The sequence below is a fragment of the Canis lupus genome, chromosome 24 (assembly GCF_048164855.1).
Source record: "Canis lupus baileyi chromosome 24, mCanLup2.hap1, whole genome shotgun sequence".
NCBI classification, from domain to species: domain Eukaryota; kingdom Metazoa; phylum Chordata; class Mammalia; order Carnivora; family Canidae; genus Canis; species Canis lupus.
This window is the reverse complement of record NC_132861.1, coordinates 31,550,714-31,565,509: the sequence shown is the minus strand read 5'-3', so window position 1 is coordinate 31,565,509 and position 14,796 is coordinate 31,550,714. Positions and strand designations below refer to the sequence as shown.

Here is a 14,796-nt window from a genome sequence, read left to right as displayed (position 1 = left end):
CAGTCTATGATGACTCTAGGTTCTATTATTAACGATTACTGCTAGCCAGAAGTGGACATTGATTTATTTTTCCCCAACTGGTTCATTTATACATTTGCATTTCCATATAAGATTCCTACTGATTATTGTCTTTAGCTTGGCCTTTTCCACCAAAAAAAAAAAAAATGTGTTTTTGCAAATCTAGAAATTAAATATCTCATTACCTGCTTTCAGGATCTAAGGAAAAGACTTTGTTAGGAAGCAAGTTCAGTTGAGATGTCTTCTCCCATTCCAACTTGTTTTAAGCCAGTTCTTTACTGACTACAACTTTTTCCTACATACCCACAGTAGCTCAACTATATTGTGATTTTTCTTAAGGTCTCTGACACACAATTTTGTCAAAAGAAATATACAAATAATTCAATGTATATCTAATGAAGTGATACATAAGTCATCAAAATCCCAAAACACACATGGGAATATCATTGCTGATACAGAGACCAACTCCAGGTTGGTAGGTACTTCAACAGGACACAGGGAATTTGGGGGAGGTATGGGGCTTTGGCTGAGCTGTAGAAACACACAAAAAAGCAAGCTCTGTAAATAAACTATCATGAGCAAGTTTCCTTAAGAAACCTTTACAAACCTTCCTAAATGTTTACTACAAAAAGTTCAAATTATGGCCAGTAGTTCCCTAGTTCCTTCTTGACCTTATTATCTTCCTCACTCTTCCTCACTACTTTATCACTGTTTTCTTTACTGAATGCAGAGACTAGAAAGCTCAATCAATGAGCATCAATGACCAGGGGATGCAGAGATATGGGCCCTCGGAAGCAGAGTCATTTAACTCCAGAAAGTGGGGTCCCTGGAAATACTGTTCATTAGGGAGTTTGGAGGCAGTAAACAGATACTATTTCTGTTTTCTTTTGATTAAAGATAAATTCAGTTCTATTCTCATTTTGTCCTGGGAAAATCCTTTGCTTACAGGTGCCTCAGAAAGTTTTCTGGTATAAACTGAGATGCTGATATTCACACAAAGTTCCAAAGTTTACCTCAGAGAGAAGCAGGATGAAAAATTGCTCTGGAATGTCAATCAACCAAATCATTCCTAGCATGCCCATGAACGTTTCCAGGATTGACAGAATGGTTTTGAAATTTAGGGCTGGCTACTCAACATCACATTAGGACTCGAATAGCTTCTGAAAATAAAAGTCAATCACTTCCAACAACAGTCATTAATCTCAAGAGTGTCAAGATGGGTATCAAAGTATCTGTAGACACTGACTTGGTTTAATAGCATTCCAGAAGACAGCCAACAATAATGAAATTAAAAAAAAAAAAAACCAACTCAGAACATACAGGGTATAGATTAGAAATTTCTCTTCCACTTATTTATTTAAAAAAAAAAAGTCAGGTAAAAGGCTGTGGTAAATTGACTTTCATGGTGCATCTGAATATGTAACATTTACTATGCAAGTATTTATGCCTCAAATCTGACATGTAAAAAATTCATAGCAGATAACTACATAACATATGCAGTCATCTGAATCTCCCTTGACAGGATCTGGAGACCTTTGGGTTTTAAGGACAACTGAAATAATCCAGTTCGGTGACAGGTGCTCCAAATGGAGATACCAGAATACAGTTGCTGTGAAGAAATGTCCAGTAGAGATCATTGCCAGTGAGGCAGAGAGTTAATTAGGAAGTCAACAAATATTTATTGAATGTATACCAGGTGCCAGATCCTATGGTAGGTAACGGGATGTGGTAGTTAACAAAGTGATCTGAGATGAGAGGGTACCAAGTAGCATCTACTTTGATGACACTTGATATTTGGGTTGAGAAGACAGATAGGCCACTTTACTGGAAAAGGGGGCTGATTAAAAAAAAAAAAAACAAAAAAAAACTTTAAAATTCCCCAGGTTGATAGTGTCTCTTGGTTCCTGGAGTGTGGACTTTGGAGAGGGCAGACAGGAAAGCACTTCCTCTGCGTCATGAATTAGCCCTGCCACAATGGGGGCAGGCTGGAGCAAGAGAGGAGGCGCCCTTTAGTGGGTACCTGTGGCCAGGCTCGGGGGTTCTGAGGATGGCCACGTCTGGGGGGAAGCTTCAGTTAGTCTCTGTGCGATAGTCTTCCTATTAAATGCCTGATGCTGTCCACTTTACTGAAAATCAAGCAGCTCTTCTAAAAAGTGCCTCACCTCTGTCTCTGTAGGGAAATAGGTGAAGGATCCAGGCCCACCCTTGGAGAACAGAGGTCCAGAGAGAGCTGTGGCAAAGGCTGGAAAGGGAAGGAAGTCACCCTCAGCCAAGAGCAGCAGCCCAAGGGAAGAAAAACAACCGGTAAGTCAGAACTGGAGTTGACTGGGGGGCCAGCAACAATCAGAGCACATCTGTTCAGTTTCTTTTAGCTTCAGTTTCTCCATCTGAGAATGGGCACACCACCAGTAACTCTTTTACAGGACTACTGTTGAAATTAAATGTATCAATAAAGTGAACACCTACCAGTATTTGACATATAGTTATTCAGTAAGTGTTCACTGTTACTATTGTAAAAGCAAACAGGATCTGTGCACTTATCTTCAGGGATAACATGTGTGGGGGGGAACCGAGGGTAGAGGGGGAGGCAGTCTGGAGTTCTGGAGACCACACCCCACTCTATATGTGGGATTCAGCTCCAGGAAAGACACATTACAAGAGCAGAAGCTGGAGACAGAACAAGAGGAAACTGAGCCCAAGAGTGTTACATCAAAGACATAGGAGTCTGGGTCCCCTAAAAGGTTTGAGGTCTGAGTGGTAGCAACACCCATATGGCATTCTAAGGCAGTTAGAAAAAGAAAAGAATTCAACTAAAATGAAGGGCTTCTTTGTCATTGTTTTTTTGGGGCTGGGTTTTGTGAGCAGCAAAAATTATCTTGGAAATAAGTGAAGAAAGTATAATTGTTATTTTTTAAGTTTCCAGAAAATAGTTTAGAAAGAGGGAGAAGAGGATGGATCACAACAGGGCTAACCTCACGAGGCAGCTGAGACGACAAAGGGAACCTAACCCATGTTTTCTTTCAAGCTGGACCTGGTCAGATGCTCTGGCTATTCCACGTACATGGAAGCTTCTATTTTCCTCACTGCTCCCTGTGAAGCCCTCATCCATTCTTTCTTTTTTTTTTTTCATCCATTCTTTCAAGAAGAGTGGTCTGTATGTGTGAGTGTGGTGGTCTCACCAGCCCACTATAAGAAGACACACACAAGGTTAAAGAAAGCCTCTGGTTCCAGAGGCCTCTGTGGTCAGGCCTGAGATCCAGCTCTAAGACATCATCCCTAGTTTACATGGTGATTACAAATGAAGGGCACCGGCAGTCAGTTACTTACCACTGAATATTCATAAACAAAATGTAAAGCATGATTCCAGGTTTCATCACAAAAGTCAGGTGGTTGGCCAAATCTGAGAAGGTAAATAATGCACAGAAAACAGAAGCAAAATTGTTACTCACCAAATATCTTCAGGCCAGCCATGCTTTATTAGATCTTCATCTACAGTGAGATACAAGGAAACAAAGAAAAGATTAAGAAAAAAAAAAAAAAAACCCATCAGGTGAAGATATATATGCCAGAGTTATAATAAGCTGGGGAGTGGAGAAAAGGTCATTCAGAGAAGCTTTGATGCTGAAAATAGGGAAAAGTTTTGTGTTTTTTTTTTTTTGTAAAAATGGTTTTTATATTTGGGCCATCATAATTGTTATTATTTTTACAATAATACTTATAGGAAACTTCAAAGATATTTCTATTAAAAGGTAGTAAAACTTCAAATTAGGGCAGCTGAGAAGTTGGATGAGGTCTTAGAAGACTGATATACTGTAAGAAACTTATTTGTTAAAATGGTTTTGCTAATCAGTGGACTGCATTTTACTTTTTTTTAAAACACCATTGCTCAATTATAAAATTGTAGAACCTTAGAAAATAAAACCACCAGAACTATAAAAAAGGAAATAAATATCATCTAAAATTCTGTCACATGTAAAAAGAAAAAGAAATGGCTAGAAGTTAAAAGAAACTATCTCTGTGGGATGGAACATTGGTGTTGGAAAGGATAGGGTGAAAAACTGATGTTTACACATTCTATAACTATTTCAATCTTTAAGCTATGTGTGTTAGTGTAAGATCAAAGTAAAATAAAAAATGAAAAAGGTCTTTGGAAACAATGACTACTTAATTCTATCATGTGAATAAACTTTTCTACTGTCTACATTTGGGTTGTTTTTACTTATAAATGCTTTGGTAAATATTTTTAAAGTAAATATATCCATTTTGCCTGATTATTTCTTTCAAGCATATTGATGAAAGGTGAATTATTAGATCAAAATGTATACTTTTACATTTTTAAGGCTGATAATATATATCACTACAGAAACTTAATATCAATATATACATCTAATAGTGACATTAATAATTAGAAAGTAATTATGTTTAATACAAAAGCATTATTTAAAGTATCAGATACAAAATTAAAAACTGTAAGGTAAAAAAAAAAAAAACTGTAAGGTAAACAAAATGACTAATATGATGATTTAAAACATACCCAAGAAAGTATAATCTTTTTTTTTTAGAGAGATTTTATTTATTTATTCATGAGAGACACAGAGAGAGAGGCAAAGACATAAGTAGAGAGAGAAGCAGGCTCCCCATGGGAAGCCTGATGTGGGACTTGATCCCTAACTCGGGATCACACCTTGAGCTGAAGGCAGATGCTCAATCGCTAAGCTACCCAGGCATCCCCAAGAAAGTATAATCTATCTAACTTGAAAGGGGTATTCATTTTCCAGAAAAACAAAAGGATAATATACCTTGGATAAAGATACTCTCAGAAACTGCAGACACTATTAATTTTCTGAAGGGCTTTCTATTAGCTTAAACAGAAAGCTGAGCCAATAGCTAACAAGTAATCAAAAAAAAGTAAAGAGAACTATAAAAAAACCTATTTTCCTCAGTCAGACAATGCTTGGCTCTCCAGTGACACCTGCTGGCTAATAAAAAGAAAACATCTGAAAACTTTTTTGAAAGTAAATTGCTCATTAAAAAATCATTTATGTTCCACCCAGTCATTTGTCTGAAATCATCAAAGTTATTAGAAATAAGTATGAAGTGCTGGGAGCACTAGAGAACAGGGTGGTTTAAATGTGTAATACCTTTCTTACAAAGCAAACTAGGAAAGCTGACCTCTTCAAATGATTCCAAGAGGTCCTGGGGAAAAATGTTCTACACATAGATCTTTTTCCTACATACATTAAAAAAAATTTTTTTTTATTTAAATTCAATTTGCCAACATATAGTATAACATCTAGGGCTCATCCAATCAAGTGCCCTCCTTAGTGCCCATCACCCAGTCACCCTACCCCCCCCACCTTCCTCCCTTTCCTCCATACATTTTTTATTTATTTATTTTTAAAATATTTTCTTTACTTATTCATGAGAGACACAGGGAGAGAGGCAGAGACATAGGCAGAGGAAGAAGCAGAGTCCTCGCAGGGAGTCCGATGTGGGACTCGATCCCAGACCTCAGGATCACGCCTTGAGCTGAAGGCAGGTGCTAAACCGCTGAGCCACCCAGCTGTCCCACCTACATGTATTTTAACGGCAGCAAAACACCACCCTAGTATTTCCAGTGGGCTCTGGAAAGAATCTAAATTTATACCTGTGGGAGGTAGCCCGGGTGGCTCAGTGGTTTAGCGCCACCTTCAGCCCAGAGCCTGATCCTGGAGACCCGGGATCGAGTCCCGCATCAGGCTCCCTGCATGGAGCCTGCTTCTCCCTCCCTCTGCCTATGTCTCTCTCTCTCTCTCTCTGTCTCTCATGAATAAATAACTAAAATCTTAAAAAAAAATAAATTTATACCGTATAGACTGTATATCTAGATTTGTATCTTTAGACACAAATTTCTACAATGGACATTCAAAGGATTCTACAATCAAGCCCATCCTAACCCACTCCTCCATGAGGCCTTCTTGGTTCTCTTCAAATCACACTTACTCTCTGCCCCCTCTGTTTCTCCAGCGCTTATTAACATGGCTTCATTTCACCCATACATTTTTATTTTTATTTTTTGTTAAAGATTTTATTTATTTACTCATGAGAGACAAAGAGAGAGAGAGACAGGTAGAGGGAGAAGCAGGCTCCATGCAGGGAGCCCGATGTAGGACTCAATCCCGGGACTCCAGGATCATGACCTGAGCCAAAGGCAGATAGATGCTTTAACCGCTGAGCCACCCAGGCATCCCTCACCCATACTTTTTAAAATAGACATTATTTTTTGGAGTTTTTAGGTTCACAGCAAAATGACCCACTATTTGTTTTTGTGTACGCCTCTCTATCTTACATGCTGTGAAAGCACAGACTGCATCTTCCCCTTTGGATATTCAGAGTGGCTGGCATACGGCCCCACGCAGCAAAGTCCCAGCAGACGGTAAACTAGAATGGAAGGGAAAAAGAGACACGGTGGCCCTGGCACAGTTGCCTTAAGTCAGTACCACTGGGAGCCCATCAGTGTGAACCAGTATCAATGCAGTCCTTCACTGTGAGAAAGTTCCCTGCCCAGAGTCACACAGTGCAAAACCCACACAAGTGTATGTAGCAGCTCTCCTCTAGGTGCTTCTCAGTTACCTAAGTCTTGGGTTTGTATCCTTGATGTGGTAGAAAGTAAAGTAGGTTTGATCAGGTGTAGCTCTACATCTACTATACGTAACCATGACTGGTTATAACCGTGCCTCCTTGCTCAATGTAATACAAGGAGATAGCATCCCCTTCTCGGCCACATTCATCAAGAGAATGATATGAAAAATATACAAATCATCCGTGATGATGTAAGAGTTACTAGGAAAAATAGAAAACTCAAGTATTAATATATCGCAGACTGCTCCTCCATTAAGTCACACCAGAGACAATGTCATAAATTCATTTTAAGGGAAAACTTTTAAAATTAGTTATTTTATTCTGCTGTGTTTTTCTCTCAGCTAGGATGTAATAGTTGTGCTTATTCTGATTCTGCTTTATGGCAACCAGTATTATTGCAAAATTTGAAACCATTTATATAGATCTGATTAATAACTATATATATTTACACAGCTATTACATATAGCACATTACATATTTTATATGTGTTACACTATGTTATATTAGATATGTGAATGTATTAACTAGAGTTATATATACCTATATATATGTACCTATACAGTTACATGTAACATTACTGTTCTTTGACATCTTTTCATTTTTTGGCTTAATTTTTCTGTTGGTGTCAAATGTTTCATACTGGAGACTATTATACTTGCCTCTTTTAAAATAATCAAGTTTAAAATGTTGTCAGTTTCAACCTGCACCTAAAACAAACACTGATGGTTTTGGGTGGGGGTGGGGGGAAAGCAATATCTGAAGGCTAAAGATAAATAACTACAGGGAATTAGCCAGCTCTCGGACTACTGAGGTGGTCATCCAGCCCTGGAGTTTTCCCAGGAGAGGGAGGAGCCAGCTCTGAGGAGCTAAATAAGCTCCAGCAGTGACCGCTACCATTGCTTAGAGCTCACCCTGAGCCAGGCACTCTAGTCAGGCTCTTTTATTTAACCTTCACACCCCTGCAAGGCAGATACTATCCTATGGTCCTCTTTTCACATCTCAGCAATATGAGGGTTGGAGAGGTGAAGTGACTAGAGCTATTCTGTTAAGAGCTGGGATTTTTTTTTTTAATACATATATATTTTTAAAGATTCATTCATTCATTCATTCATGAGAGACACAGAGAGAGAGAGAGAGGCAGAGACACAGGCAGAGGGAGAAGTAGGCTCCCTGTGGGGAGCCTGATGCAGGACTCGATCCCAGGACCCTGGGATCATGACCTGAGCCAAAGGCAGATGCTCAACCACTGAGCCACCGAGGTGTCCCAAAAGCTGAGATTTTAACCCAGATGGGCCTGACTTGAGAGCAGCCCTTTTCAAAACATTACACTACCCCTGTGAGAAGAGCCACTGTTTTCTCCAAGCTTGAGAAAGAGTGGTCCTGTGAGGTCTCCAAGCTCCCCTGTTGCAGATCTTTTCTCCTTCAGCTCAGTGTTCCACACCCCAAGGGCCAGTGCTGTCAATTCACTGCTCCAGAGCAAGAAAGCTCAACTTTGTCACCCTCCTCGCTCCTGTAGTCAGAGGCCATCCCCTAAAGCAGTTTTTCCTTTTAAACTTTAGTTCACACTCATTAGTGGGTCCAAAAATCAATTTAGCAGGTTGAGACTGGCTTTTTAAAAATAAAACAAACAGGGCAGCCCCAGTGGCTCAGCGGTTTAGTGCCGCCTTCGACCCGGGGTATGATCCTGGAGATCCAAGGATCGAGTCCACGTCGGGCTCCCTCCATGGAGCCTGCTTCTCCCTCTGCCTCTGCCTCTGCCTCTGTCTCTCTCTCTCTCTCTGTGCCTCTCATGAATAAATAAATAAAATCTTTAAAAAAAATTTAAAAAAAAAATAAAACAAACAAATGAGGGTATAGCAGAGTATGAGTATTTTTTTGGTAAATTTTTGTTATAGTTGCATAAATGTGTACAGTATGGAATACTGTATTTCATTCTGTGGGGAGCTTATCTCCTTCAGATATGTCCTTTCAGACATTTTCAAAGTCTGAAAAAATTGTTAAAATTTCATGACTCAAAAGGAGCCTTCTCCAGCCTGAAAAACCCTAAAAATATGTTTCCTTTATTCATAAATGTGGTAAAATGTACAGAAAATGATCTTTTCAACCAAGTCACAGATTTCTACTTGACATAAATTAGTACAGGTTGACCTCTGACTGACATCGCCCTAAATCAAATGTTATGACAAAACTCTTAAAGTTTCTAAGTAGCAAAAAGTGGTCTAATAGGCCCCAATATTACTTAATATAACTAAATTCAAGGAAAGTTACTCACTGAAGTTTTGTATAATGGGCTTAAGTACTAGTAGTTAGTTGAAAACTCATAACCAACCAACCATGGGGGCTGGGGGAGGAGGCAATTAACACTTACCTGCTGGAAATTTCAAAATCAATGCTTTTGAAAACTTACTTTCATATTTATCTTTTCCCATGTAAATAGTGTAAGCTGATGAGTTAACTAAGACAAAAACAAAAATATAAAAAACAGTTAGATAACTTCACTCCCAACAAAACTGCTTCACAGGAAAAGCAAGTAACAAATGCTTAGATTAGGGGTAGGCAAGACATGGCTTGTAGGCCAGACCCAGTCAGCCTCCATGCTAAGAAATTACTTCTATATTTTTTTTAAGAGTTGAAAACACAAAATGAGGAAGAATAAAGCTACAGAGACTGGATGTGGCTCACAAAGTCTAAAATATTTACCACCTGGCCCAAAGAGGAAAAGTTTATTGACCCTTATTACAGAATAGCTACTTTTCTACTTTCATTAGGGATATAGTTCAATACAATTCCAGTCCTATACTTCTGCCTTCTTCAAAAGAGTTAAAAAAAAAAAAAACAATCTTCACTTCCACCACTTAAAAATAGGTTCTTATACTTAGCTGAGTTTTTTCATAATTTTATTTAGCAAATATTAGTTATCGTCCAGTGTGCTGCATATTATAATGGACTCTCTATCCCATTCTGGGGAAACATGATTTTCAAACATCTTCTAAATCAGACTCTAAACCCTAATTATACATTAGAATCACCTAATTATGTCCCAGCTCCATTAAGACTAACCAGATCCAAATCTCTGGTGGGTAAGCAATGGTGTTTGTTTGTTTTAAGGATCTTCAACTATTTCCAATGTAAGGTAGAATGTTAGGAACCACAACTGAATATTCTAGGTATGGCTTACTTTAGAAACGACATATGCTTTACTGAGCTAGTGTCTTTTAACATAGGCATCCTCCATCTAGGGTCAAACAAAAAGTTAAGTTTCCTAACTGAAATTCTTTCTGGGTACTGGGTTTCCAAGCTAGTCTACCAAAACTTGTTTGGCTCCATCTGCATCTAAACTCCTGAATTAATAGTCACCAGGCCCTCAGTCTGGACAGCTTATTGGCTATTGCTCCAGAGGACTAAATTAATACGTGTGAGTGAAGCTCTAAAGGCCAGGGAGCAGCACTTGTTCGTTCATAAATTCTTAAATTCTTCAATAAATTGCCTTGCACTTTCAGTACTGAGGAGCTCCTTAAATTATCAATTATAGTTGCCTCTCTTGGGAAGGGAAAAATCTCATTTCCTTCAGTCAACACTTATAATGACTACAACCCAAAATCACTTGGAAGTAGTTGAGGGAACTGGGAAGGAAAGAGTATTTGCATGGACTTGTTGAGAGAAATACTTGTCTATAATTGAGCATTACATTAGCTTGCTAAGCCTCAGCATAGCCAGAACAGCCATTATAATAAATGCCAGAAGTGCAGGAATAAAACCATTTCAGGTTCTCTCTGTACAACCTAGCATTCTATGTGTACGCTCTTTGATCCTGTAATACTATATTTTTACTATAAGTACATACTATAATTACTCAATCAAGCAGTAATGTTCTTTTTACAACCCAAGCACTCATTAATTAAGACTGGTTAAACACACTGTAGAACATCCGTAAACAAAATACCATGTACCCACTGAAAAGGCAGAAATTAAATAGCAGTATTACATACAGCAAGATTCAATGTGTAAAAAGTGAATATATAGTTGTACACACATTTACAACTATATGCTTAATATACGCACCTATTTTCTTTTTATGTTTGGGGAGCTAGACATATAACTGTTAACAATACTTACCTTGGCTAGCTTGCTTACCAGACATATAGATGGCTTTTGTAATCAGAATGAAAGTAATTTTTCAAATGATTAAAATAAAAGTGTCTGTGCAGGCTAAGCTGTCTAAATTACAGTCAAGAGAGTGACAGACAATTGTTTGGATAGGTGACCTATAAAATGAGGTGATTAAGCAAGCACATAACTCCAATGCAAACCGAGGGGCACTTTACAAAAAAATTCTTCAACAACAGTGTCATGAAAGACAAAGACTGAGCAACTGCTCCAGATTAGAATAAAGAGTAATGAGTGCCAATTGAACACAACAATGATTTGTAATGTTCCTTTGTTATAAATGTATTATTAGGACACTAATGAAACCTGAATATAAAGGCTGATTAGATAATGGTATTGCTGCGATGTTAATTTCCTAATTTTCATAATGAGGAATGCTTTTTGATAACAGAACATCTTTGATTTTAGGGGGGAAAAACCCTGAAGTATTTAGGGGTAAATTGTGACCTACCAACAAATGGTTCAAGAAAAAGATCTGGGGTTGGGGGAGAAGAGATGAAAAGAGGAAAAGAAATAAGTGAAAATGTTAGAATTTGGGGGATCTGAAAGATTACAGAGGAAATCTTTTATTCTTGTTGTAACTTTTCTGAAAGTTGAAATTAGTCAAAATAGAAAATTCAAAATAAAAAGGAGCATGACCGTGGAGCAAGAAGTCAGAATGAAGTTCCTGTCTATGTTAATAGGGATAAAGGAAACATAAATTATTCTAGTACTTTTGTTAGTTGTGCCCAAAAAATAGGGTTGATTAGTATGGGAACTAGTTATCTCGAAGGTACTGGATTCAGGTGTAGTGACCAATCCAACTTTAGTTGCTCTGTGATTAGTTCTTAATTTACATAACAAGCTATCCTGAGGTAGATGCAATTAAAAGGTACTAAAAGCACAGACGGACTTGATGGGCCAAGTGCAGATACTCTGTGGGTCCATAAACCAAAGGGTCTTGAATTTGACAGCAGCAATAGTTAAGGCTAATGTTTCATCATTCCATTAGGACAGAGCATGAAAGAGGTATAAAGCTGAAGAGATTTAGTCAGATACTAACTTTAAAAGGAAAGGCAAAAACTTTCTATTGAGATGTTCTCTCCATTTTAAAAATGTTTTCATACTGTTAAACCCTAAGTTGGTTGAAAAGCTTGGCTAGCTATATGAAGTCATTTCCTGAAAAATCTGCTTGTTCAAGTTGTTTTCTCTATAGGAATATGTAAAGTTTTACTACTATTTTACTGACAAAGTTATGATTTTTTCCATTAACTTTGCAATTTTATTTTATTTTTTTTAACTTTGCAATTTTAAAAGATTTGCCGCACAAGTGTGTTTCTGTTAGACTTAAAGGCCAAATATTTTTCCAACAGGAAGCAGTTCTGACCTTATAATGGAAGCCAATGAGAAAAATATGACCCATAATCTGCTGAACGACTGTTCAATTACAGGCATCTGTCTGTATGAAGAGTGCTCAAAGAATTCAGAATGGCTTCAAGAAGAATAAAGCAGCTAACATAAACTACATCTAGTACCATACATCCTGCCTGTATTTTTTATTCCATTGTTGGGTTTGTATGGGTATCTCTGTCGTTGGGAACTCTCAAGAGTGGAGAAGCTAAAAAGAGATGTTAGAGTTATGACAAAGTGAGCAAACAGAAAAGAGGGAGGATGAAAAGGCCTATTACGACTTTTCAGGCAAGTGTGTATATTGTTTCTGCTAATTTTAATAATACGAGTTAAGACAAACCAAACCTATAAAGGCAGAGAAATGGCTATGGCACACGGTGGAAATCTAGACTACTGATAAAAATAATGAGATGTGGGGATCCCTGGGTGGCTCAGCAGTTTAGCCTGCCTTTGGCCCAGGGGGCGATCCTGGAGTCCTGGGACTGAGTCCCGGGTCGGGCTCCTTGCATGGAGCCTGCTTCTCCCTCTGCCTGTGTCTCTGCCTCTCTCTCTATGTGTATCATGAATAAATAAATAAAATCTTAAAAAAAAAAAAAAGAGAGACAGGAAGGGTCGGTGTGTGTGTGGGGGGGGGGGGTGGTCTCTGGCTTACAAATTCCCTGGACCTTATTGTTCTCATCTCTCAAGAGAAAGTATCACCCTACTCAAACCCACGCAAACAACAAAAGGGCTAACTTGGCATAAAATCTCACGTTTAAGGTGCAAGCAGAGAGAGCGGCAATGGAATAGTACCTGCTAAGACAAAGTCAAAAAAATACCATTAGTTTGTTCAACAAGCATTTATTAACTACTGTGGGCCAGGCACTGGTCTAAGGAAACAAGGAGATCCTGCCCCTGTCCTCAAGGACCTTAGACCCCAGGTCAAGCAGGCAGCATTTAATATCCTATGATAAATGCAATACCAAAGATACACACGGGGCGTCAAGGGGGGGGGGTCCCCCAAAGAGGCCCAGCTAAGCAATCTCTGGGTGGGAGTTAATGGGACTGATCAGGCAAAGGGAACACATAGGCAGAAAAAACAGGGTCAAGACGTAGCACTTCCTGGGAACTAAATGCACCCCTTCCTTGGCTGCCAAAGACCAATCAGGAACACTATCATACGCCAATATTTGAGATATGGGACAACTCTGCCCAGCGAGGGGCTGCACCGCCACTCCAGGGTCCATACTGTTTTCTGTTGCATTCCGGGCCCTACGAGGCTATCCTAGCAGGGAAGGGCGCGCTTCCTGTAAGGCAGTGTGGTTGGCAGGTATCTCCTTTCTCCCTCAAAGTGGATCATTACCAGGACGCAGCCAGAATAAAGGCGAAGGGGATGAGGAGGAGTCTCGAGATGCGGGTGTGAAGAAGCCCACGAACTCTGCCCACTTCCAGGGAGCAAAGGGACGTCTTTTGCCGAGGGAAAGGAACTCCCGGGTGCAAAGACGGCAGGGGTGATAGACGATCCACACGACCCCCAGGCCCTGGCACGAGCCAGACGGGGGCGACAGGGGCGGACAGAGGCTGGGAACCGAAAGGGCGCAGGAAAGAAGCGCCCACTGCCGAGGAGGCGCTTCAGGATCAAGTCCAGGCTGAACAGCAGCTTGGGAGCCCCGCCGTCGAGCAGGGACCGAGGAGGTCACGGCGCCCACTCACCGCTGCTGCTGGTGAAGTAGAACACCATGATCCCGGCGGCGGCGGCGCAGCGGCTCCAGGGCGGAACAGCAGCACTCAATTCGCCAGCTCTGGAGACCACCGCGCGGAGGCCTCCCGGTCCCCGGAACTCCTCGCGCACTTCCGGCGGAAGTCGGAAGTCGGGGCGCGTCATAACGCCGGCCCGTCGGCGCCATTTTTAATTCTGGCGAGGAGGAGTGTGTAGCCGGGCTCGGGGGCTTGGTTGGTTTGGGGGTTGGAGAGGGAAAGGAGATGGAGGTAGGACAATTCATGGTCGGGAAACGAAGCGGGGAAATTGTATCTTCCTAAAAGAAAAATGCCTTCGGCTGACCATTTTGAGACTCTCCACCGAGTGGGCGGTCTTATCTTGAAGTTTACCTGTTGGTTGTGTCTCCTACCCATCACACCCTGGTGGCGCCCCTCCCCCCCCACCCCGGACTGCAGGAACCCTTGGCCTTGTTCACAGATGGGCGTTCCCTGCGCCAATCACAGCGCTTCTTGGCACGTAGTAGGTGCTCATTTTATTTTAAAATGAACCCGAATTCTTCCACTCTGCACATCCTTACCTGGCTCCGCCACTTGTAAGGTACTTGTGGGGCACATTCTGTGCGTCCCTTCCATCATCAAAGTGGAAGATGAACAGAGCAGCTAACTCATAGGTTGTATTGTGAAGGTTAAATAGGTCAACAAACGGAAAGGGTTTAGAACCTACTGAGCGCTCAACTAAAGTGATTTGTTAACGACATTCCCCAGAGGCATATGCGTCTTGGGGTTTGGACTCTACATTGTCCTGCCTTTAAATCTAAGATCTGCCATCTATTATTATCTGTGTGATAGGGCACTTCCAAACCAATGGACCTCCGAAGTCTGCTTTTGTCAAGTGGGCATAAT

General features: G+C 40.3%; 1 protein-coding gene and 1 long non-coding RNA gene across 9 annotated transcripts in view; one reads left to right on the top strand and one right to left on the bottom strand.

Annotated features, from left to right (window-relative positions):
• CCDC25 (coiled-coil domain containing 25) overlaps positions 1–14,046 on the bottom strand; it is a 39,015-nt gene extending 24,969 nt beyond the window's left edge. For 4 of the 8 annotated variants that reach the window (XR_012016485.1, XM_072796171.1, XM_072796173.1 and 1 more), the window contains exons 1-3: positions 13,888–14,046; positions 9,047–9,094; positions 3,346–3,418 (exon numbers count right to left, since the gene is read on the bottom strand). Coding sequence is in view for 7 of the 8 variants with exons in the window: in XM_072796171.1 (XP_072652272.1) it covers positions 3,346–3,418; positions 9,047–9,094; positions 13,888–13,915 (149 nt within the window). In the remaining variant the exon portion in view is untranslated. Of the gene's footprint in view, positions 1–3,345; positions 3,419–3,467; positions 3,508–9,046; positions 9,095–13,887 lie in introns of all 8 variants that reach the window. The other 4 variants (XM_072796172.1, XM_072796176.1, XM_072796177.1 and 1 more) reach the window with 2 other exon arrangements.
• LOC140615969 (uncharacterized) lies at positions 2,027–12,312 on the top strand. The gene is made up of 2 exons (XR_012016486.1): positions 2,027–2,322; positions 12,159–12,312. It is a non-coding gene; the product is annotated as an uncharacterized lncRNA (long non-coding RNA).
• Positions 14,047–14,796: the final 750 nt, after the last annotated feature.